This window comes from Lutjanus erythropterus, chromosome 9, assembly GCF_056507025.1.
Source record: "Lutjanus erythropterus isolate fLutEry1 chromosome 9, fLutEry1.hap2, whole genome shotgun sequence".
Classification (NCBI taxonomy): domain Eukaryota; kingdom Metazoa; phylum Chordata; class Actinopteri; order Lutjaniformes; family Lutjanidae; genus Lutjanus; species Lutjanus erythropterus.
Genome location: NC_139325.1, coordinates 38,552,259 through 38,577,988, shown reverse-complemented (window position 1 = coordinate 38,577,988; position 25,730 = coordinate 38,552,259). Strand labels below are relative to the sequence as shown.

The following is a 25,730-nucleotide window of genomic DNA, read 5'->3' as shown; positions in this document are numbered from 1 at the left end:
GAGTGTGGCATTTAAATCCTTTAATATTACATTGTAAAACAATTTACTAATATTAAAATGTAATTTGTAGGAGCCAGGATTTTGGTTTAGTAATAAAATTTAAAGTAAAATGTATAAATATTGAAATCATGATGTATAAATGTGTCTAAACCTGTATGTGTGTGTGTTTGTGTGTGTGTGTGCAAGCAGGGAGGCGCACTTATAACAAGCATCTACAAAGCTGCGTTCAAAGCCATGCAGAGAGTGTTTTGGAGTTCAGGGGTAAGAAAGGGGGAGGCGACGCCGAGGAAAACACAGGATCCACAGAGGTCATGTTAAAAAGGTTTATTTCAACAACTGTCTGAATCTTGTTTGTTTATTCTCTGTTCGAAGTCCCAAAAAAGTACAAAAAAAAACAAAAAAACAAGTACATCAAAGGATTAGAAATCACATCAATGAAAACCAAGACACATTGTGTTGCTTCTTTTTAAATCAATCCAAGCAATTTTTTTCCAATATTTATACATACTCACTGGATTAGTCAGACAAACATCAAAACCTCTCAGTAGCTTTATCTTAATTTTTTTTTTTACAATGACGTTTTACGTACGTTTTAAACTTCTGTATGATTTCTTTCTTTTTACAAAATACACCAATGCAGGCAGGGGAAGGTGTGTGTGTGTGTGTGTGTGTGTGTGTGTGTGTATACATATAAGCATGTTTATGTTTTCATCTTTTCTGTGTGTGTGTGTATGTTTCTTGTGTGTGTGTGTTTGTGTGTGCAGGTAAGAGAGATAAGGGACAGTAGAGTGACAGCAACAAGGGGGGCGGGGCTGCGAAACAGGGGCGTGAGTGGATGTAAGGGCGGGGGCTTGCAAGGCGGCGGCAGGGTGAGGCTGTTTGGGGGAGGAGGAGGGGTTACTCTCAGCTGGGGGCAGTGGCGGCGGCGGTGGTGTACGGTTTTTGCAGCGGCCCGGGCCGCTTGGTGGCAGTGTTGCCGTGTCGGAGACGGTTGCAGACTGGGTTGGTTGGCTGGTACGTTGGCAGGCTGGTTGGTTGGTTGGTTGGTTGGTTGACCAGTTAGGCGCACTCGGCAGCGGACGGACAGAGAGCAGAGGAGGGAGGGAGGGTTTGTTTTGGGAGGGGGGGCTCCCGTTGCCGGTGCACCTTGTCGTTTTCGTGTTGTCAGGTTGCTGGGGTTATTTTGATTTTGTTTTGTTTTCACATCATGTTGTTCTGCAGTGAGTTTACCTCCGAGGAGTTCTCCTCGCCCAGGACCTTGTGGTTCTCGTGTTTGGGGGTCAGAGAGTTGTGGATGTTGAGGGAGTCGTCCTCCTTGGGCGGGGCCTTCACCGGGTCCTCCAGCTTGTTCTGGGAATTAGGATCATCCTACCCAGGGGAGAGGTGGAGGTGGAGGGATGGGGGCAGAAAGTACAGTTAGAACCATGACAACAGTTTTGCATTCAGTTGCAACTTTGACCCTGTCAAATGGTGTAAATCTTTTTTCTTTTTTTTTTAAGCTTTTGGATCAAACTGACCAACCCATCAAAACTAGAGATCCTCATAGACTATGTCCATCTTTGCTGAAGGGAAAATTTTGCACTTTTCATGTGGATGTCCAGTCAGCGTTGATGGTAAATGTAGTCAAATGAAGCAATAAATTCTTCCGTGCATGTTATACTGACCAAAATTCCTGTCTCTCTGGGTAACCAGGGGCTAGGTTAGCTTGGTGATACACAGCAACAAGCTTATGTGCAATGCATCCTGGCACATGTAGGCACTGTCAGCTCTGCTTCGCAAGCAGAAGAACTTGGCTTTCTTGGTCGATATCAGACACTGAGGAATGTATTGTTTCAGTTGACTAAACTGACCATCAACACTGATCTAACAACCACAAAGAAAACCAGTCCTTTATTCCAAGAAAATTCGTCCATATTGGACAATTCTGCGGCTCACAATTTATGTCCAATGCCAACATTACGTGCCAATTCAAAAGCTGTAGTCTGTGTTCTTCATGCAGAAGACCAAAGTTTACATCCCATCACAGACAATTAAAATATCTCCTTTGTTTAAGTGTTACCACAATGTTTCTCTAATCTTTACCAAATGTTTTAGTTGCCTAACCCTTACCATACCCAAAACATTGCCTACCTACCATCGTTTGTTGAAAATTTTAAAAATGTTAGCATTGGACATAAAAACTGCTGTCACTGAACATAGTTCTTTGTTTTGCAGAATCATCCAATACTGACCTTCTGGTCTGGTGACTGTATTCGAGTTAAAACATAGCTAAACTTAGGCTCAGTACACTTTTGAAGAGTCCCTAAGCTTTGGATTTGTCTTTTGTCTCATGCACTCCAACGGATTTTCATGTTCCATCTTCATGCTTTAAAGAACCACACCAGTGTGGCTGCAAGTTTTAGCTCCCGAACTACAAATCTTCGCTTTACAATTTGTATGCTTGCATTATGGTTTTAGATTTTTGGGTTATATTATTCTCATTATTCCAGGGAGTTATTGGTTTCTGTACAGTGTAAAAATCACTAAGCAGACTCTTGAAACTTGTGTGGACAGTTGGTTTGCGGACTGCCATTCTGAAGCCTCAAGTTTGGCATTATGGCTGAAGCTCCGTCCGCTTATTATACTATTTCTGTGCAATGATGATAGCGGGTAACGGGTTAGATCTGGTACTTAGCTCAGCAGGTGCAGATTTGCAAAACTGGGCCTGTGCAGGAGGTATGTTGTAACTTTATAAGATGTAGCAAGAGTCAGTTAATATATTTTCAAATTGTACAGAAATGAACAGAAACAAACCCTGAAATGGCTGAAAAAATACACTCAACTTTATAAAACACAGCAGCATTTTTTTTCTTTGCAATGTAGAGTATTAGATTTGTGAACAAAAGGGCTGAAACCTGTAAAAAGAAGCACTGGTATGATCCTTTAGAGACTGCAAGAATGCAGCAAAATACCAGAGCATTTTCAACAAAATTAAAATTGCAGCTATTCTGTTGTTGCTTCAAGCAGGACCAGCCTCAGTAGCAGCCATTTCAGTGGTTTTGGACGCTCCGCTGTCTGATAATCATCATGCTCGGCTGGCATGTTGTGTTTGGTTGAGGAGGCAGTGAGGTGAGCTGCATGAGCGACACCAAAAACCAACCCCACCCCCCACCCCCCCTTTTCAGGCAACCCAGGAAGCACATGCACATCCACATGCAAGACCCTGATATGCCCCCATGTGCAGAAATGATCGCTCATGCAGAACGCCTCATCTCCTCCTGCTTCACCTCCTCCTCCTCCTCCTCTCATTTATTTATTTCCCCCCCACCCAAAAAAAAAAAAACAAAGAGACAAATACGCTCTCCATCCTGGCCTGTTTTATCTGTGGGTACCACCGTCATACATACCCAAGCAGTCACTGGGGGAAAAAAACAAAAAAACAAAACGTGTTTTAAGAGGTTTCAATTCAATTCATCTGAATTTAATTAAGGTCAGAGGGAACACATTGATTGCAGAGTCCGTTTTAGCTCTGTTTTTCCAGCCTTTTATCCCCATTAATATTGCATGGCATCATCGACCCTGCTGCGCCCTGGCATCCTGGGGCGTCCGTCTGTGCCTCACCGTCACACACACACACACACACAGAGGCACAAACACACCCTTACAGACAAGAGTATAGAGTGATACATTCATTCAGATTCACACACACACACACATCAAATCCCAGACCCTGAGGCCAGTGCCATTTACAAACACCCCCCTAATTGAATGTTTGTGTTTCGATTCAATGGCACTTTTAGAAAGGAAGAGCAGTGAGAGCATTTACCCGCTGGCTGCTGGCCTAGATAGTAACTTCAGGCAGGACGTGCGGATACGTCACTTCCATGGTTACGGGATAGGGGCCCTCTGTCCTCCCGTCAGCGTGAAACTGGAAAATGTTTTTTTGTTTGTTGGATTTCATTGTTGTGCATGGGTGGAGAGGTGAGGTGGGGGTGGGCAGGCGGTGGGTGGGTGGGAGGCACAGAGCCACGAGGACTTTAGAGCGGGTGTCACTTTGGGGGGTGGGGGGGTGGGAACAGAGATAAACAAGGTTCTGATGATGATGATGATGGAGGCACACGGACAGTTCCTGATGTCCTTTTGTGTTTTAGTGGGCTGGCGAAGGTGGACTGTAGATTTGATTTAAGGTGCTTCATGAGCTGTTTCAGAGTCCAGAGACAGAATTTATAGCAGATGGGAAAAAGCTTCTCCAACGTTCTGATCTTCTTAAAGCCCCTGTATGTAGAGTTTTGTCTTTAATGTGATTAAAGCACCTTTCAAATAACTATGAGGGCATATGTTTTTGTTTGTACAAAAATGAGACAGCTATACTGAAATTGGTAGAGTTTACGAAGTATGACATCAGACTGAGTATGTAGTGCATTTGAACTGCATAGTATTTGGATTTTGTGTATGCAAGAAATGTTTGGCAAGAATTTCTGACGAGCTTATTGGATGTAAATTTTCTTTTTCTAGGATGGCAAAGGAATGACCTGCCCAGGCTGCCTCTGACTGGCTAGTGCTCTAGGTTGGTGCATTTGTTGGTTGGGTTGGTTAGGTTTAAAGTCTTCTAAACACATAAATGTTAGAAAATAGTTGCTGGAAATGTGAAAACACTGTGAACTATGTAGCAATGAATTGTGGAGTTAGATTCTTAAACTATTTCTGTGTTCAGGATTTTTTTGGGGCTCACTTCAGTTCCAACAACCCGACACAGAAGAAAAAAAAGCAAACATCCAGAGGTGGAGTAGGGCACGTCATTCTTTTGCCATCCTAGGGGGGAAAAAAGTCACTCATTGACATACTTAACCTCCTCAAAACGCACTGTTTCTCAGACTGTCCAAAGGCTGACTGCGAGGCAAACAGTTCCAGCCCTGCACTGTGACTAGTAAGAGACATGATTGAACAAAATAATTAGGAACGTGAAACAGGAGCTAGTCAGGAAATTCTTGTGAAAGTCCCTTTTTTTCCTCTTATCCACCATATTCAAAGTTGCCCCAAATGAGCATTGGTGGCTACAAAATAGCAAGAAAGCGTGAGAATGTTAACAATGTATAATGGCAATGCACGCAGCTATAACCACAGTGACGGGGACATTCACATGAATGCACATTGCTAAAAATGGTCAAAATTTTAATTTGTCTGATACTTTGTTTAATGACCAAATACCCGTTAAACTAATGACATCCCCATTGATCTTAACTGCACTTCGTCTTTAGTGCTAATTAGCTAATTAACTAGTAAGCATGTTAGCGTGCTGATGTTAGCATTCAGCCTCACAGAGGCTAGCATGGCTGTAGACTCTTAATCTTGTTAAACTACCATTAAACCACACACATAGGGGCTTTAAGTCAAGTAAAATAAAATTAATGGATAAAGGCAGCCTTCTTTGCAGGAAGCAGTGGGGTTTATGGGAAATGTGGTCTTAAATTTGCAGCGTTGTTTGATTTTAGCTAACAGTCATCTTGATCATAGTGCAAAGAAATGACCAAAGTAGACATTAATTTGATCATACAATGTGTATACGTGTGTTAAGTGCAGGCAGGTGTTCAGAATTATTTGTATTTGTGTTTGGATCTCTATTTTTCTTCAGCTGTTTTCCTGCAACTGATTGAACATGTTCTGAATTTACATTGTTGTTGTGAGAGTCAGTACACCTGTGTGTTTGTTAGCTTTTGTGGATTTTTTTCATGCTTGGGTACATAAACCTCAGATTAAAATATTTGTATTGGTATATGTGTGTGTGTGTGTGAGTGTTTATATTAGCCCGCCTGTACTTGTTTGTGATTTGTTTGTTTATTGACTGGCTCTTTTCTCTGAGGATATGTTTGCATTCAAGAGTGTGTTTGTCTCTGGTTCATATGCACGTCAGTGTTTGTGCAAAGTGCAGAGGAACAAGAAGACAACAAGAAGGACTGGTCATCACTTGATTTTTAAATCGCTCCATCAGTAATAACTGTGTTTCCAGAGTGTTTCCGATACATGTGTACATAATGCAAGGATGATCTCTCGACAATTGAACTGATTCAAAGTTTGAGTCTCATTTGTCTGAGTTAAAATGTCATCTCACATTTCCATCTGAATACTCTGCAACTCTCTAAAGTCTTCTGGCGCAAAGACAGTGATGTCCTTTAAACTTAAATTTCACTGCCCAGTTTAACAAACTGGGCATTGAGACAAAACCTAATGAAAAATCCAATTTCTAAGTCCAAAGAAAAAAAAAGTCATAGCACTGCCCACGCTGCAGTGATAAGAGACAAAAATGGAGAAAAAACACTACTTTTCAGATCATCATTTTAATAATAAAATCAACAAGAAATCATCGATCTGCTCGCTCTAAATGGTCCCAGTATTTTCTGCTCTTACTGCATAAAGGATCATATGAACGTATTCAAATTCAAAGAGACAATCAACTCATTTTTAAATGTACAATATTACTGAGCGACTGCAGCGGTTCGACTTCAGGGTCAATTCAGTTTTGATGAGAGCCGATTCAGTCGATGGAAATGAAATCATCTTAGAAATTACAGCCAGCTCTGCCCGGTCAATTCATTTTCTGTGTAGAATTTATTTAGTATTGACAAAAAAAACAATTCCATTTCAGCATTCGCTGCAGAGGAAACTGTGTGGCTGAACCCTGCTGAATTACTGTGGAGCAAAGATTGAGGACAAGAGGGTTCAATTTGACACAGTGAGCGAAGCACAAAGCGTTCTATTACTGCAGGGAAACATAAGTGCTTTTTGTGTGTTATTGTTCAGAAATGATGTGTGTGTGTGTGTATGCAAAATGTGTGCGCATGTGTTTTTTTTTTTTACACGGTGGTCTTTCTCTGTTTGTGTACGGTTCAATTTCTTTGTAAATTCTGCTTTTTCACCACCAACTGCAGGGGTTGTCTTGTTTCACTGAAAGCCTCAGTGTGTGTGTGTGTGTGTGTGTGTGTGTGTGTGTGTGTGTGTGTGTTTGTGTGTGTGTGTGTGTGTTTGTGTGTGTGTGTGTGCAGCTGAGGTGGTACGCCGTCTGTCTGGACGTGTGACAAGGTCCTCACAAGGTCAGCAGTTTCCTGCCGCAGGACTGATGCAGTTATTACGTCTGTTTGTGACTGGGACTGGGTTTGGATTTTACCTCCAGGCTCTGCATTTTAAAGGGAAATTTCACCACTTTTTTTGTGGATGTCCATCCAGCCTCGATGGTAAATTTAGTCAAGCCAAGCAGTGAATTCCTCAGTTTGTGCTACAGTGATGTAGTTGGTGTTTAAGAACTACAGGCTTTTTCAGCTATTTCTAGTCTCCGCCTCAAAATCAAAACCTTTTTCTCTTCAGAGCGGGGATGCCAAACACAACAGACCCTGCTCGTCTGTTATTATTAGGGTCTCAAATTTTAAGTGCTTTCCTTAACCAGTCATTAGTAACGATAACAATCAATCAGTCGATCAATTGAAATTTTAGAAAAGCAGAAGTTTTATTTCCACAGCAATATATTACATATTTTCAGACAGCAAGCCAAGATATGGACACGCTATATTTCAGATCAGTTAAATTTAACATTATCAGTCAAATTCTTAACAACCAACTGATCGATTGTTGATTGATCTCGATCATTCCTGACCATGCATGAAGGTGTTACACCTCACTGAAAGACCTGGAGAACTTCTTCAGAGAGGCTGGAGATAAAGGAGGGCAGGCGACCACTGACTGACTGAGTATTTTTGTTGCTTGCATATTTTTGTTACATGCGTGCAATGCATCCTGGTACATGTAGGCACAGCCGGCATAGCTCCGTGTGTGAGCATCCTCGCTCGATACAGCACATACTGAGGAGTTTATCACTTCAATTGACAACATTTTTCATCAACACTGACTGAACAGCCACAAAAATGTGGTGAAATCTTTTTTCTTCTTTCTCAAGCTGCAGCAAACACTACAACTACTCTGCAGTAGATTCAATTTCAGGTCCAAGAGCTGGAAACAGATACAGAGGTGTGAAATGATTGGAGTTCCCCTTTAAGATAGAGTTTTAAATTCTTTAATGCAATGTTTACTCTCCTTTCATATATTTTGAAGTGTTGGTAAAACTGATTTGATGTTTTAAGTACATTTGATTCTAACACAATACATTATATGTGTGGATCTGTATCTTGCCATGATTTTAGGATATTTTTTGGTTTTTGGAGAGGGGTAAGACTTGGACTGATTCACTGAGAGCTGAGAGAGGGTGATTGACAGGGCCACAGTAACAATGAGAGAGCTGTTTGGGGAGGTGAGAGAAGGGGGTGGGCGGGACTATCTGACATTTGGGATTTTGGTCTTACCTCACAGTCGGACTCCTCTTTGGTCTTACACTCCCAGGTGTATCTGCTCATGGTTTTCTGAGGGGAGGGGGATGGGGCAAAGGGTTATACTCCTCAAAAACCATAACAGGCATCCTCAGAAAGAAAGAAAGAAAGAAAGACAGGTAGAGAAAGCGTGAGGATGAAGAAAGAAAGAAGGCGAGCGGGAGGAGCGACAGATCAGAGACGATACAGACAGATTAAGTGAGGAAGACGGAGACAGAAAAAGGAGGCAGACGGGAAGAGATAGAAGCAGACAGATAAAATAGACAGAGAGAGATCGAGTGTTGGAGACAGAGACCAACAGTAGGAGTAACGAGACTTCCTGTCAGACGACAGCTGATATTCCCAGCTGGCTACAGTATCTCTGAGGTAGAAACACACACTCTCTGGTCCTGTCTGGACTTTATTCTGTAAGTACAGGTTTGGATATTTCTGGTGAGGTCCTCCACCGTTGTGACACTGGGCTATTAGTTCGGAGGGGAATTGAGGTTATTTGCTTTATTAGTGGGTTCATTTTGGGGGAAACTGAGTGAGTTGGGATGGTTTTTGGTTTGGGGAAGCATTCTGTACACGTCTAAGTGAATTTTGTATGTGGTTGAAAAATAAAACTGGGCTGAATAGTAGTTGGAAATTTGTTTGGTTTGTTTTAGGCTCAACAGACAGACAAGAGAGCAGAGTGTGCCACGTCTGTCAAAGAAAGGTTGCGAGTCAGAGTTATTATGTTTTTATGACTTTCCTTTACAGGGTTGGGTTTTGGTGCCATTTTATTGGATCTGAATCCAGAATCCAGTCTGCTTATCAAATCCTTTCAAATCCCTTCTTCAATCTATTAAAGTTTAACCTTCAACAAGTTATAAGAGACTAAATGTCAAAGATTCACTTGAGATCTTGAATCTTTTTTTTGCAGGCTTATGGCAGCTACAGACTGAGATTTCAGCAATCTTAAAGTTTACTGCAGCCTCATTGTGTGACCTGGGTTTAAAAAACTTAGGTACGACATCAGGTTTGATGTATGTAGACTGTACAGTGATCACACCTACTGAACTGTAGGGTACCACGCAAGTCCATGTACATCATCAACGTACACAGCAAGAAGAGGAGAAGGAAAATGTGGACCCGAAAAGAGGCCAACTTAGGAGGCCAATTTTTCAGAGAAAGCTTGAGGTAACATTAAGTATTTTGTAGTTTGCTCAGTATGCTACAATACAATAAATGTGTGTTTATGTGTTGTAGCATCTACTGATATGATCTGGCTTTGTCAGTTGGTTGGTTAGTAGATGTAGGTCACAGCAGTGGTCACATTGTAAGATGGTTACCCTAAATTTCTGACACTGTCAGACTTTTGTTGCAGGCAATCGTTGGTTGCAAGGCTGCACACCGGTCATCTTTAGTCTGTGACAGAAGTTGCACAGCACAATTAGAAGGCAGAAACACTTAAGATCGATAAGCCGCCTTTCAACAAACGTTATTTGTCACAGGTTACTTTGTAAACAACACACTAGTGATTGCAGAGTGGTGCAACAGAGAGATTTCTATCTTTGCAACCAGTCTCTGACAGATTATAGACACCAGGCAAAAGCTAAATTTAATTTTTGATATTGTAGAAAGTTACTTATTAATGAAAGGTGCAGTAAGCGATTCTGAAAAAACACATTTGATTGTTGAGTCTCATTCCCAGACTGTCAAATACTGATGCTTTGGGTTGGTGGCAAAGAAAGTTATGTTCACATTCACCAACACTTGGTTCTCACCAAACATAATGAGTATATCCTTGATGCCTAACCAACATGCTGAGGACATTTCCTTCCTCATAGACCACTTGGAAAGCTGATTTTTATTAATATTTTTTAAACTTGCATCGTTTCCATCCATGTTTGCTAGATTGCAGTCTTCTTTCCTGTATTTTCCGCCACACTGCTATATTTAAAATATACATACATACATTCTTCTGCCACCAACTAAAACTAGTAGCAGAAATGTGCATTGCATTGCACCAATGCTTGACACCTTCATGTTCAGGCGTGTGCCAGATACAAACTGAACATCATAACACTGCTCCTTAACCATACTCATGGTCAAAAACTTTACAGGGGCACCTTTGGGTGTGCTCAAACAAACCAGTTAAAGTTTTTTCAAATACTATTCAGTCCAGTGGATGAGTTGGGATTTTAGGGGCTGTGATGTGGGTAGTGTTGAGTTAGAAAGTTGACATTTTAGAGATGTTATTAGGAGGTGATGATGGATGTTTTATTATTAAGCCTTTTGGATTTCTTGTCTGTCAGGGTGGTGAAAATGGTATTTGGTTTGGGGTTAAAATGAGACTCTTGCCTCTACAGGAATGAGATTTCTAAAACTGTGGAGCTATAATGAAAGAAATGAGACTTATAGAGAAGCAACTATTCTTTACAGCTTCACATGTTAACAGAACTACTGATGGAGTTGTTAGAGGGTGGTACCACATCCTATAAAACAAAAACAAATCAAAACAAAACAAACTCTACCTCAGTTGTAGCACTACAACTACCCATGCTGCTACAACCACAGCGTTGCAGCTACTAGCTACCCATGCTTCAGTTAGTGAGGCACCTGTTGGCTCTCTGCTGCCACCCGCAGGCAGCCGCGAGGCGTTGCATCTCAGATGTTTATCCTGATAACCCCTGACCATTTCTCCCAAATGTCCCACACCTTTAGCTTACCTGTTTGTGACATCAGTCCATCCCCTGCCTTGCCCCCTCCCCAAGGAAACCAGAATAAACCATTTTTTGACCAATCATAACAGCCCCTCCCACAGCCCTGCCCATTTTCAGGATAAACAAGTAAAGCAGACATGTTGTTAAAAGAGCAGATTCGTAAACGGACAGCGAAGCAGAGCTTGCGTTAGCTGACATGGCCACTAGGTGGCGCATGTTAGCGACAGAGCAGGAATGCCATGACATACCGATGCAAGAGGTGATCAGAGAGAGAGCAGGTTAGAAAGAGATGGGATGGGGAGGGGTAGCAGTGGAGGATTGTGGGAGTTTTCTCTAAAGCGAGGATGGATTGCTAGCTGCACTGTGAAAATAATCAGTAACTGTTCAGACTGCATAATTTCAGAGGGATTTAACCTCTAATCTTGGCTGCGTTAGTACCCTGATTCAGACTCAGAGCTGATTTATGCTCTGGCTTCTCCTTGTCAGCATGCAATTAAGAGTTTTTTGGACACAGCTGAATATTAAATGATAAATGTGTCCTTTTCTGGGCCAGAATAACTGTTTTTACTTGCCTGCTTGTTGATCAAATGAATGCTGAATGTTCGCTGAATAATTAAGCGTCTGTTTATGAGCTGTAAGAAATCATTAATGATCTTGTAGAATGCATAGATGTTTATAACAGTTAAATTAAGCAATATGTTAATGGAGTTTGGCAGGCAGTTAGACAGGAAGTCACTGACCTCCAACTCCATAGTGTGCATTTTCAGAGCAGTGGGCTTTTTTTTTTTTTTTTTTTACGGGCACAGCTTTACATTAACAAACAATTTAGAGTTATAAACACCCGATCAACTTACAGTAACTTGTAAACTTGTCAGTTTTACGATGCTACCCTCGATTTCTACTCCTGCAGCCCGTCTGAGCGTTTCCACAAAATTGCTCCTTTAGGACTTGATTTTTCCAGACGTTCTCAACTTGGTTAAAAAACAATGTTTCTACAGCAGGTTGGCACAGAACCTAAACTCTTTTCTACTTTTTCTCATCTCTTACGTGTGTGTGTCTGTGTGTGTTTTGCCACCACCTTCAAAATGGGATCAATAAGCAATAAACCAGGGGAACTGAATCAATAAACACAATGAAACTATGAGACTTGACATCCATCGTGTTACCATGGTAACATGCCGCAAGGGCTCCAGTCGTTCCTGCTTCAATACTTGTTACCTGGATCTGGTACAGCACAAACTCACCCTCCGTACGGTTGGTACTGCTGAGTGGAGTAAGAAAATGCACCCTCACTTTAAGCACTTTTGCAGGTTTTGACTTGCGTGCTTTTTGGTGGTACATTTATTCTTCTGATCAAGAGAAAGAGCTCATTACATTAACTTTATATTGCTACTAATGTCCCTTACGTCAAATCCATCACAGTGAACCTCAAGTTTCGTTATTTTATCATCAGGCCAGTCACAACCATTTATCTAAATGGGGTGGGTCTGATATAACTGTGCAGAGACCAAGATGGCTGCCGCTGATGTGGAACTTTTACAGTTGGTTAATGATATTGCATCAGTATTTAACAAACTGAACAGTGTATTTTCTCCAAAAGAAGCACAAAGAACTTCAGTTAAAACTTTTATTGATAAGAAAGATGTGTTTGCTGTACTTCTGACAGAATTTGGTAAGCTTGATTTACTACATTTACTTTTTTACTGCACTACATCAGACGTTTCGTTGCTCTGAATAGCTGTAGGTGTATCCGGCTGATCTGGAATCTGCACTTGTTGATAACACCCCATGGGAATCATAAATGAACTGTGAGATTCTGATGCCGGGCTAGCATGGCCTCAGAGCAACAAGGAAAGCTTGACAAACATGCAGACTCGACAGCTCAGTAGTGCTGAAACAATTAGTGGAATAATTGATTAGTCTACTGACAGAAAATTGTCATTTTATCAGGTAAATTGATTGTTTTAGCTTCTCAAATGTGAGGATTTGCTGCTTTTCTTGGTATTAAATGATTGTAAAATGAATATCTCTGGGTTTGGGACAGCAATGGGCACTTTCCAGCATTATTTTAAATTCTGTGAACTAAAGAATTGATGAATAAAATAGCGAAATGATTCATCAATATTGAAAGACATTGCAACTCAAGCAAGCTTCAGGAATCTGACATGCCTGAAGGAAATGAATGGAACCTGCACAGTTGGAAAAGTATACTCAGACTTCTAAATATATATTTGTAATTTGTGATAAACTGGCTAAAACATGCAAAAATTGGTATTAAATCAGGACTTGATTCTTTTAAATCAATAAAATCATTTTTAAGTTAATATTTTGTGTCAGATTATTGTAATAAGCAGGGTGATGTACAGTGAGCATGTCCTCGTTGCAAAATAAACCCTGACTGGGTGCTGAGAAAACTCCCACCATCCTTTCTCACACTTCAACCCCACCCATCCCCCTCTTTAGCATTGCACACCTCGGAGAATACTCATGCCCATGCATTAGGGGGAGCAGGGGTCAGGGGGCCCGGGCAGGGTTTGCAGGGGAGATGCAGAAAAAGGGAGAGAGAGAGAGGCGAGAACCACGTTACCTGACAGATAATGTTATCATAGTAAGCCAATGCACGGGCATGAGGGACGTTAGGAGGGGTGTCGCACAGTTTCCTTACATTTGGGTGGGAGCCCTCAGCGATGGTGGACAGCGAGAAATTATCATTGTGCTGCTCCGATGTAGGCCGGTACTTACTGCTGGGTGTCGGAAGATGAGGGGGGGGGGGGGGGGGGGGGGGGTGAAAGGGAGGATGGGGGGGAGAGGATGAGTGAAAGGTGGAGGGAAATAAAAATGGTGAAGGGAAAAAGAAGAGGAGAAAAGAGTTTGAGAGACAGGAAGAAAGAGTTTAAGCACAGGTGAGGTAACAAAAGCAAAGAAATTATATAGAGAGAGAAAGAGAGGAAGAGTTTGAAAAAAGAAGAGAGACAGGAGGAGGTAGGAGGTGAAAATGGAAAGTAAGAGAAGAATGAAGGACGTTTAAGAGAACAAGATAAGGAAGAGGGCGATTTGGAGGTTCAGATAATGAAAAAGAGTTTTGGAGAGATAGTAAGAGGACAAGGGAGTTGGAGGATTTGACAAGAGTCCAGGAGGAGGAGAAGGAAGACGAAGGAAGGGAGGATGAGACGGGGGTGAAGTGACATTTGCAGATGATGATCCACAAGGTGAGAGAAGCAGGAGGAAAGACGTTTGAGCGAATCCAAAGGGAGAAAAAAGAAGAAGAGACGGAGAAGATAAATGGAGAGACAGTGGAACAAAATGGAACAAAAGGGGCGAGAGAGAGGGACAAAATTTAGGAGAAGAGATTACATCGTTGAAGAAAAAAACAGACAGGAGGGATCGTCAGAGGAAAAAAAAGGAGGGGGGGAGAAAAAAGCAAGAAAGCAGCATTAGTTAGACAGCAGGTTTACGTCTTCTGTTTGTCCATCGGCAAACAGAAAAAAACAGACACACAAATAACAATCTGTGATGCAACAAACTGAGAATATAATGTTTCATTTCTGACCATCAGACTGAAGTTTCCTGCTTCTTATAGAGGCTCACATTTGACCCACTGTTGTCTTACTGTGACTCATAGAGAGAGAACAGTAGAGACAAAAACTTTTGTTTCTGTTTTAAACCACACACGGGTTTTGAGAGATTTGGTTTCTGTACACTCAACTGACAAGAAGTGATGATATTAATGCAAATAATCTTCCTCATGTTCATTACAAATTCTTGCAAATAAACTAACTTCATGCTTTTCTATCCGATCTCACTGTTTCGAGAGTACATGGGGCATCGATACTACCTCATAACTGAGAAAACGAGACCTTGCAAAAGCTCTGTGATATATAACTGTAACATCTGTCCAGGGACTGCAACTGCAAATTGGTTCAAACACAGCTGTCTTTGTGAGCAGAGCGTCAACAATTGTTGTTCAATCAGAAAGCATTTGACGTTGATTGAGGCAAATTACCTGTTCTTCAAAGACCACTGATGGCTTTCATTGCAGGGAAAAGTTGATGTGCAACAATAATTTTCCGCCACCTCTTTTTAGGTCAGTATTTTCAGTCTTGATTTGTCTGACTGACTGAAAACCAGCCAGAATACTGTCACATTCCCATCAGGAGTGTTTCAGAAGTGAAGCATTTTTCACACTGTATTTGTTGACTTGCCCGGATTTGTCATTTTCCTTACACTCCGTTTCATTGTCTCAGTACTCTGTGCAATTACAATAAAGTGAAAATTGTCTGGATTCTCTACATTGCTCCTGTGTCTGACTTCCTGCCCATTCAGTCTGCTCTGTGCAGCTTGATGTGGCATCCATCAAAAATAGACTTGGTACAAGGGATATGTCTGGGATACGCTGCAGCGCTTCTGTTGTTGTCTAGAATGGGAGCAAACAGCATTGGTGGCCTGCAACATTGCCGTGCTCAGTGAAGCTATTAGCCTATCTTGCGTAGTTTTCAAGCTCCAAGTTTAAGTTTTAACAGTCAGATTACTGAGGTTGCAAAAGCACACCTTTGCTTCCCCAAAGGTGAAGCTGCTCTGCTTGTTCGACTGCTCAGACATCTTTGGACGTATCCCTAAATCTGCAGAAATCCAGCCAATAATATTCGAATCACATAATTATCAGAAAGAAATGTTAAAACACTTATGCTAAAATGTTTCACCTTAGGTTGTGTGCTGCAGAGAAACATAGAAGCATCTCCTCCTTCTGCTCAGCACAGTGACACACAGGAGACACGGATGATTCCTGCCAGTCACAGTCTGCTCTGATCGGCCGGACGGACTCATGAAATCTTAGTGTACCACTTGAAAACAGATGCAGATAAACACAGACTTTCCCTTCATCTCGTCAGGGAAGCAGCAAACTCTGGGAGTTCCCCCTTGGCTGAGTGAGACTGAACTCTTTGAATTTCGTCCTCTTTCTTCTCTGTCGTCTCAGACTCCTCAAAGGGAGGAGATGTTTGTCTCAGAGACAGAATGAAACAATAACTTTGATAAGAGTGTCACAGATTTGTCTCCTCTCTCGCTCACAAATCTTCCCTCTCATATGAAAGAAACGGCTGTCATTTGCCCTCAACCATATAAGCCTTTACTCGGAACATTTTAGGATACCAAAAGGCATCAGCCGCCCTCGCTGTGTTTCTCCGTCTCATCTCTCCACCCCGTCGTATCTATAGTTAAAGAGGCCGTGATCTACTTCCTCCTCCCGTCGCTCTGATCTTCATGCGAGCTTCCATATTTATATTTCATGAATGCTGTGATGGGACAATCAAAGACGACAGAGAGAGAAATACGTTTTCCCATCTTAACTTCTCAAACTCTAACACCACAGACCAGCTTTGGACCTCTCACGCTGCAGTCGTTTTGTGGATGCAAAGTCAGGGTAAAGTTCAACCCTGACAAAATGCAGCAAAACATTTATTTAAACAGAAACGGTGGTGTGTTGAACATCCTTAGCTGTTCAACACACTACCTGCAGTACACCCATGAAATGAGAGGCTCAAAGTCCGTTGTACATCGTTTCATAGCGTTTTTAAGAAACGTGCTGGTCAACCTGGAAACGTGCCCAAGGTCACGTTCAGACTGACTTGCGCCCTGCGTGAAAAATGCATGCTAGGAGCTGCGACAAAACAACTGCAAAAAAATTGAACCAGGATCAACAATTGCTGGAAGGACATCATCTAGTAAGGTGCTGCATGGGTCAATGTAATACCTGCAAGCACACATTCCTAATACTCCTAATACTTTGCAACACGACCACCATATTTCTAATGTTTACCTCGCAATCGTTGTCATGAAAGACAAAACAGTTGCTGCTGTGATTTCTAGAGTTGTGAAATCCTGTCTGCTGTCAAACTATTGTGCAGTGATTTGGTGTGCGATGAGCATTCAGACGCTTTACTCTTTTCCTCTGAGTAGACAACCCAGATCACATTTTATTTTCTCACTGGCCACCCCAACAATGCACGTCCATGTGTTGTTTTAACACAGAGCTATGTTCAGTCTGAATTAGGGATGCATAATGTTGGATTTTTGCAGATATCCAACATTTTCCAACTAATTTTGGCTGCAACACTTGTCACTTGTAGTGACTTATTATTACACCTACTCTTAATATGATGGCACACTGGCAGATGCAGGCGTAAAATAAAAATGCCTGTGAAAATGTATACTTTCACTGGGCAAATTGTCATAATGATCAGGATGATGGCTCCTAAGTTGGGCAATTAAATTTGTAGCGTTCGAGGAATATGGTTCGGCTCCTTTTCACATGACAGACGCTGACGCCACATGCACATAATTAAAGCATCATCTTATCGACCTGTCATATCAGCAGAAATGTTTATTTCAGGCCAGTATTTCATTTTAAATCCTTAATCACTCAATATTGATGAAGCGCCGATATTTGCATTCCCGGTGTGAATCCCTGCTTAGGCTCTGGCATGTGTGCTCAGCTCCACAGTGACTGAGATAAAACAGAAGCACGCATCGACATGGCTTTACAGTTTTAACAAAGCCAGTGTGTGCGCACATTTCTCAATTTTATGCACCCGTAGAGCGACAAAGTCCACAGAGGGAGGTCGGGGTGGTTGGACGGAACAACGGGAGACTGCAGTTTGTTTCCAACCAACAGTCAGTGTTGGTTTCTCATGACAACGATTGTTGCTCAATCTTAACCACGCAGTTATTGTTGTAACCATGACAACAAAGGTCCCCTAACAGTCACTTTAACCCAAACCACAATGTTTTTTTTAAACCATAACTATGTATTTATAAAATCATTAACCGTGATAAGGCTGTCATCATGTCAACAGGAGCATCAGATCAGAAAACAACATATTTTGTCATTTAATCTGAAGGACTTGATTAAACCCAAAGGAGCGTGTCAGATCGCCGTAACTATAACAGGTAAATGACACAGATTCTGAAAAGTCTAAAATAACAAGGACGCGCTTCTTCTTCTCTTCTCCCTCTCGTCTTTTCTTTCTGTCTCCATCTTTGACCAGGATGTTGGTCTGATCTCGACTGCGGCAGAGAAACACTGCGACTGCAATTACCCACAGCAGATGGGGGAGTGTGGGAGTCTCATGTATTCATGAGCCTTGTCAGCAGTGCAAACACACACATGCATGCACACACACACACACACACACACACACACACACACACACACACACACACACACACGCTCCTCTGAATGTGTCATGCTGAGCTTTTTTTCTCTATAAGCATGCTCTCTCATTCCTTTTTCCCTCTCCTTCTCTTTCACTTTCTCTTTCCTCCTCTCCTCTCCTGCAACAGTTTCTCCTTCACTCCCTCCTCCTCCTCCTCCCCTGCTTCATCCTGCCCTCCTTTTTACTCCTGTTATCTGTCACCCTCCTCCTCCTCCTCCTCCTCATCCTCGCTCCTCTTCGATTTCTTTCAGTCGACCACTTGATGAGGCTGTGTTGTCTCTTTCATGCTGCACCCTGCCGCTGCACACACACACACACACACACCCCTCAGGTCGCACAGCTGTATGTAGGTCAACCCCGCCTCCCCCTGTTTCTCCCTCCCTCCCCCCCTCCTGTTCAGACTGCCCTACTTTCAGCTGGATCCAGAGTACCAATGACATCACCCCTTTTCTCCCTTTAATTTTTTTGCGAGCTCGCGTTGAGGCTGCTACTGACTGCACCACTTTTCCTCCTCGCCATCATCTTCATCATCCATAATCTCCTCCGCCATGACTGGCACGATAACCTTCCACCGTCCAGCTAAAAATAGACCCTGTAGCGTGGGATCTGGCGCTGAGGATTTGGTCCTTCGGTTCACATTTGCATCCACAGCGCTCGATCGCCGGGCTGCTGCTCATCCACGACGGCTCTGTTGCTAGGGAGATAGTCACTAAAACACCGGCGCTGGCAGCGCCGAACCACGTACCGCTCCACCCCCAACCCCCCTCAGCTCCTTTTTTGTATTCAATCCAGTCCTTCAATCTGTCTGTCAGTCTTGTTCTCTCCTTCAGTTTGTATTCAGTCCACCTCCCTCTGATGGTTGTTCTCTCTCCACGTATTTCACACTAAAATTGAGGGTTTTTCGGGGTTCTTCAATGGTTCTCTGTCAATCTGACAGTTATAGAATATTTTATCACATACATGATTGTTGATTAACAGTTTTCAACATTTTTGCTGATCATCATGCAGCAGTCATGAATAGTTTGATAAAAGCATGATTCAGCTTCTTTAATTTTAAGATGAGGCTCCAAGGATGGAAATTATTCCATATCTCAAATGCAAAAAGAAAAATCTACACAGACTTGATTATAAAGTTTTGGATTTACATGTTTCCAAATTTACACTAAAAAATATCTCCATCTTCTAAAGTCATTTATGTCTATTCGTGAGTCGTAAAAGTTGCACTTTCTTAAAACACATAAAAAGAATTTGCTTATTAGTATTTGCTCAAAAATGTAAAAGACAGTGATATTGAAACAATCTTACTATATTTGAAATTTTAACTCAAAAGATGATTTTGTACAGTGCATCACGTGAATCCCTTTAGGGAATCCTAGTGCCTCAGGTAGAGAACCACTATATGAGAAACACTAAATATTAAGTGAAAACACTGCATATAGACAGAAAATAAATCTTTTTTTTCTTCACAATATTTCTCATCACATCAATGTGTAATATAATTACTGTACAAACTAAATTGAAACACATTATAATACAGTACAGTGCTGTACATAAAAATATAGTTTACTGTACTTTCACTGTTGCATCTCGTTGGCACATTTTTGGCAGTTTGCCACAGCTTTTAGGAGGATAGATTTTTCATTCAGAGAAAATGACTTGTCATGACTGCAGCAGCAGCAGCAGCAGCAGCAGCAGCCGCCGCCTCAGGTGGTGTAGCATCATGGAGGCATAAAAAGGAATAGAATCACGATAGTTTCCTTTTTTTTTCCTATGTTGTCAAGTGACTCAAAATCGACCTTGTAACTGGAACACTTGATGACAATAAGCCAATTATTTAAACAGCATTTCTATAGGAATGATTCTGTCTCAGTCTTTTTGGTCAGTGGATGATCACTGAGAGTATTTTTGACTTTGTTGAATGGTTCTATGTAGCATCATTAACATCATATTCAGAGGCATATCAGCATGATATTGTAAGAGATTTAGAGGAATGCTACAGTCCAATGTCATAGCATTTCAGATTGATACTGTGCAATATGTGAGTGTTATACCTAGTGTTATATATCTTTGCTGTGTACACTGACTGGCCATTTTATTAGGTACACCTGTATAATCTAATGCAATCCAAAATGACTGTTCAGTCCTAACATTGACGTTGTGCTGTGCTGCATTATATTCAGAGGTGTTTCAAATTATGAAACCTCATTTAACAATGTAAAACCATATATAAAATAAAGTAAAGGCTTTTAAAGTAAAGAAATATGAGGCATTGCAAATCAGAAAGAAGCCAACATGGAGGAGTTGATAATGCTGTGTCTGAGTCCCCGGAGCTGTGCAACATGGTGCCGGCAATGCACAAGGACAGACAGAAGAGACACTGCGACTGGGACAGCATTTCCACCAAACTAGCTGACATGTTGTGCACTTTTGGTTGGGTTGTACCTGAGAACAAAAGAGCACCTTGCACGTATGTTGCATGTTCAAAAAAATTACAATGCCAGCACCAATAACAGTGCTCTTAATGTGATACTGATAGAAGCTTCACTAGCATGGACTGTATGGAGCTGGTAGCTGGTAGCTGTAGCTGCGGTAGTGGGTCAATCCCATGTTGCATTAAATCAAAGAACACTTGAATGCAGGTATCGTCTCACTGGAGTGGTTTTAATACTACAGGGTACTGAGTTATTTTGGCCAAGGTACCGAGTACCCAGTCGTACTTGCAATGTAACATCTATTTGCTGACTGTATGTTTTATGCACTGTTATTGACTTCTTGTGCACAAATGCACATATGAACTCCTGAGGAAGTGACAGGCGGAGCAGGAAAGGAATCAACATGTGAACTGAACTGGAGCTGAATAAATTAAAACCTTTATGCTAATCTGTTTTTCTTGTTTTCTCTGCCTCCCTCTACTGTATGTCGATACATGTAACAATGTTACTGGTGAAGTGAAATGACAAAATAAAGATTGGTGAATCAACTGCACCACCATTCAGGCTCGTTGCTTTTACAGCAGAATAACGTGGTCCTGGTCCTTCACAGAGCCCTTTTTCCTGAGAGTGCACACCGGCTTCTCTTGCTGCTGCCTCCTTCATCTGTTCTGTCATCTGGTTTTCTGCCGGCTGCTCACCATCAGCTCTCCATGCCGCCCCTCCCACCTCCTCCCTCCTTCCCTCGTCTCCTCCTGCATTCCTTCATTGTCTTCTCCACTTGTTCGCATTAAATCGCTTCCTATTCCAGCAGATCTATCCTACCCCCTCCTCCTCCTCCATCAGACTGTCCTTGTCTCTTTTTCTTTTTCGCCCATCCCCCCCTCCCCCAGATCCCCATCCTCCTCTGTCTCAGAGACCCTCCTCATCCTCCTCTTCCTCTCATTACTTATACTCCTCCTCCTGGATCTGTGTTTTTCCTTCAGATCCTTCTCGCTGCCTCAAACTCAAACATCAGATGATTCAACTTGTGCTTCTACTTGTATCTGTGTGTAAACGTGTTTCACGTGTTCAATGTTAAAATCAATTTATTAATATGATTAATTTCATTGATCAGAAGGAAACAGGTCATTACAGCAACAGTGATCATAGATACAAGGATCAAAATGTGGAAATAAATCTAATTCTTTTTTTTTACTTGCGTGAAGGTACTGGATAGGAAATGGGTTCAGACAAACTAAACTGTCTCTGAATGCTGTGATTGTGTATTTGTTGCATAATTAAAAAGTAACAGGCTCGGCCACTGTCATATGTCCTCTATTGCCTGAGTCATTCCTGATTCTTGAGTCATTCCTGCCTGAAAATGTAACTGTGAAAAGAAGTTATTGTTCTGAAAAATAATTCCTGCATTTAGAAAACAAAAAACTTTCCCACACATTTTGTTGTTAACTCCTCCTGCCTTTAGTCTTTCATGCTTACATCTTAAGTATTATCTTTATCTAAAACTTTGCTATGAACTCCTGAACAATGAACGTTAGGATCAGTTTCTTGAATGCTAAAAACATTGACAGCCAATCAAAATCCATAAAATATTGTGGTGTACAAATAACTCATTAAACACTTATGTAATGTAATATTATGCTGCAAATTACACACACATCCCCGAGCATTTTGCCTAAGAAATACTGACGGTCTTTGGCGTTCACAGGATGTCTGAAGTTCATTTGGTCCTAACTGATGTTTGATCGCTGACAATCGCCAAGATACCATCAAACAGATAATGAGCCGTGGGAAAGTGCGAATAACATTTGTCTTCCAAAGACAAAGACTCTCGTGACAGCGTGCTGGATTCTCCTAACTGCTCTCATGTTTGAAGTATTCTGTGATCTACTTCTGGTTTTCTTTTTGTTTCTCTGTGCAACGTGCAATCTTCATCTGCGTGGATGTTCACATCATTCGAGGTGAGCGATTCTGGAGAAAGATGGTAAATGGGCTGCTTTTATATAGCATTTTTCTAGTCAGAGCGCCATACATTACATCTCATATTCACTCAGCCAACCAGCAACCAGCATTTTAGGGTTCAGTATCTTGGACGTGCAGACTGGAGGAGCCCGGAGATTAGCGGACGGCTCGCTCTTCCCCTCTGAGCCACATCCCCTCCGATCAAGACAGCTGACAATTGATTCTCATTCCCTGGTTGGTCTGAGCCACCAACCCAAAGCGTCCATATTTGATGACTTGGGAATATGACTCAACAATCAATCGATCTTTCTCACGAGTCACTAACCCCCACCTTTAAGATTCAGTTGTAAATGTGGAATTCAAACAGGATTTTCAAGAATTAACAAGTGGTTTGTCAGCCGTAGGCAATCTCCAACTATCCAAACTGAGATGCCTTATGTCAGTGGTTCTAAACCTCAGGGCTGGGAGCCCCAAGTGGTCCCAAGATACATCTAAAAAGGTCACAAGATTACTAAAAGTTATACAGAATTAGTTGGATCATTTTCTGACTCATCTCTAAAATTGGCCTTTTTTTTGTGAAACACTGGAGACTTTCCCCTCAGATCATTAACAGATGGGTCCATCATTTTCTGTCTCATTCTGTTGCTTCCCGATAGTGTGCCTTGTGTATTTAAATCCAAACATTCAAAGTCTGGTGGAAGTTTGTATGTTTTAGCTTCAAAATACTATTTTCCCAAGCCTTTCTACAAATATTTTCCCACATGGCCTGACGTAGATTTCTGCACGATGACGTTGCCACATATAAACTCCCTGGGTTGAGGGCGAGGACAGCATCGGTTCTCTAATCATCTGCTTTTTTGGAAATGACTCAGTGGGAGTTTCCATTTGAAATATTGGGAACAGAATGCAGATGGAGTCGCCCTTTAAACATCCAGTAAATGAAACAACCTGAGGAGGAATAAAATCAGTCTTTGGTCAAGCTGATGAAAATTTACGTGCACATTGAAATATTGGTTGTTGTTTTAAGGGTTGCCAGTAAAAAGTCTGGGAACCACTGGTGTAGATTCACCCTACTTTTAGTGGACTAAAGTGGAAAAAAGTCCTGCTGGTGCTGCTGAGTCTTCACATCAGAAAAATGGTCATACATACACGTGACTTTTGTCAACTTCAGGTATTCTTGGAATTCAAGCATGGATTCCTGCTGATATTTGGATCTGATCAACACATTGCACAGCACAAATATGTGCCGCATGCTTCCTCTTTTTATACTTCAAGACAATTTTCCCTCTCCAAGACCAATTTCTAGACACCACTGACATATTGATTGAATGAGTGTTTAAAGCTGTTGTCTGCTCAGCCTTGAGATTTTATTCATACCAAACTTCTTTCCCTCTCTTCTCTCTGTCTATCGACCGATCCGTCTCTTCTCTCAAACCTCACGTTAAACACAAGCCGGGGCAGCGGTTTGGCCCAGAGGCAGCGAGAGCCACAGAAACAAAGCTTCTCTCGTCCAGTCTTTAACATTGATGGGAGTAATGTACCGCAGCCGAGCTTCAGTGTCTGCCGGGTAACTGATAATAAATCTGCACCCGATGCCTTTGAGCAAAGCACTAAAGACTTTACTTTTTAGTTTTGTTTGATCGATCTTTTAAACTTAGACAAATGAATCCACTCATTCAAAGGCGAGTGTGGAGCCTGCAGGAAACGTCACGCACAATAAAAGGAGATCTTGACAGATGAAGTTTCTCTTGGGTTTGTATATTTCATCATCAAAAACGTGCAATTTTGTTAAGAGGAAAGGTTTTACATCTTCCTTGTTCTCTAAGATCTTGTTAACATTACTGAAAATAAATCTAGGGAGTATGAGCCTGAGGTATAGCCCCAAAAAAGACTAAATAACTATATATTTTCATGCAGGAAAAAAGGGATGATTAAATACATCCATTTTTAAAAATTAATTATCACTTAGCTCAGACTCACCTGCGCTTACGCAGCTTCTTGTTCTCCGTCTTGAGCACGTGGAGCTTCTTGGCGAAGCAGACGATGATCATGAAGAGCAGCAGGACCACCAGGGCCGAGGCGCCCACGGCCAGACACATCACCTGGAACTCGGTCACCACCGCCTCGCAGCGAGCACCCTTGTGCCAGATGTAATCCTGGACATTACATCTAAAAATAGACAGAAGACAAGAGAGGGGTCAGACAAAATAAACTGAGCAGAAAAGTTTTGAAATACATACATGTGGCAGAGAGAGGATGAAAAGACGAAAGGTGCCAAATAAATTGAGTAGTGAGCAGAAAGGGAGAAAAGAGAGAAAAATCGCGTCTAAGCCAGTCAGTTTTTGTTCGCCGCCACCACATCCGCCACTAAATACTACACACTGGTCCTTTAAGTTTCATTGAACAGTCATTGTCGCTTTGAGCAGCTCTCTGTTCCAATTTCGTCTGTTTACGAACACTCAGGATCTCCTTTCTGTTCCTGATTATATTTAACTGCCTCAGTGTGGACCGCTCTTCATATTAAGCTCTTTTCATGTTGCATGTTACATAAATCTTTAGTGTTATTGTGGAGTAATGGACCGCAGGCACGTTGGTAGGATGGACGGCGCTTTATTCAAAATGGGTAAAGTCATCATTTTGTGAGTCTGAAAATAGAAAATGAAAAAAAAAAAGAGCCCGAGGCATTTTCCCTCTATAAACACACTCGCTGTCACAAACACACACACGCCAACTGTGCCAAACATACACAAACACCATCATGAAAGATGTTCAAAAGATCTAACACAATGCATATGGGCATCCATGTGTGGATGTACATTATAGGCACATATGTGAACACACACACAAAAAACACACACAGTCGCCATCTGAGTCCCAGACTCCCTCCGTGGCCGTTTGGCAGAGTACGGTGTCCGCCCGGGGACATAAACGACAGAGGCAGATGGCTTTGTCTACAGACTGTTTGGCGTGTAAAATGGCAAATCTATTTCACCGCTTAACGAGACTATAACTCTGCCGAGAGACGATGCTTCACTGTCACATGAGTGGGAAAATGCGTGGCTGTGCATTATTCTGTCTGTGTTTCCATTA

General features: G+C 41.8%; 1 protein-coding gene across 10 annotated transcripts in view; it reads right to left on the bottom strand.

The window, feature by feature from the left end:
- Positions 1–309: 309 nt before the first annotated feature.
- Positions 310–25,730, bottom strand: part of cspg5a (chondroitin sulfate proteoglycan 5a) — an 83,519-nt gene continuing 58,098 nt past the window's right edge. For 2 of the 10 annotated variants that reach the window (XM_084727547.1, XM_084727557.1), the window contains exons 3-6: positions 24,621–24,809; positions 13,626–13,782; positions 8,328–8,384; positions 310–1,368 (exon numbers count right to left, since the gene is read on the bottom strand). In XM_084727547.1, coding sequence (XP_084583673.1) covers positions 1,201–1,368; positions 8,328–8,384; positions 13,626–13,782; positions 24,621–24,809 — 571 coding nt within the window. In that variant the 3' untranslated portion in view covers positions 310–1,200. Of the gene's footprint in view, positions 1,369–3,805; positions 3,908–8,327; positions 8,385–13,625; positions 13,783–24,620; positions 24,810–25,730 lie in introns of all 10 variants that reach the window. The other 8 variants (XM_084727551.1, XM_084727556.1, XM_084727550.1 and 5 more) reach the window with 8 other exon arrangements.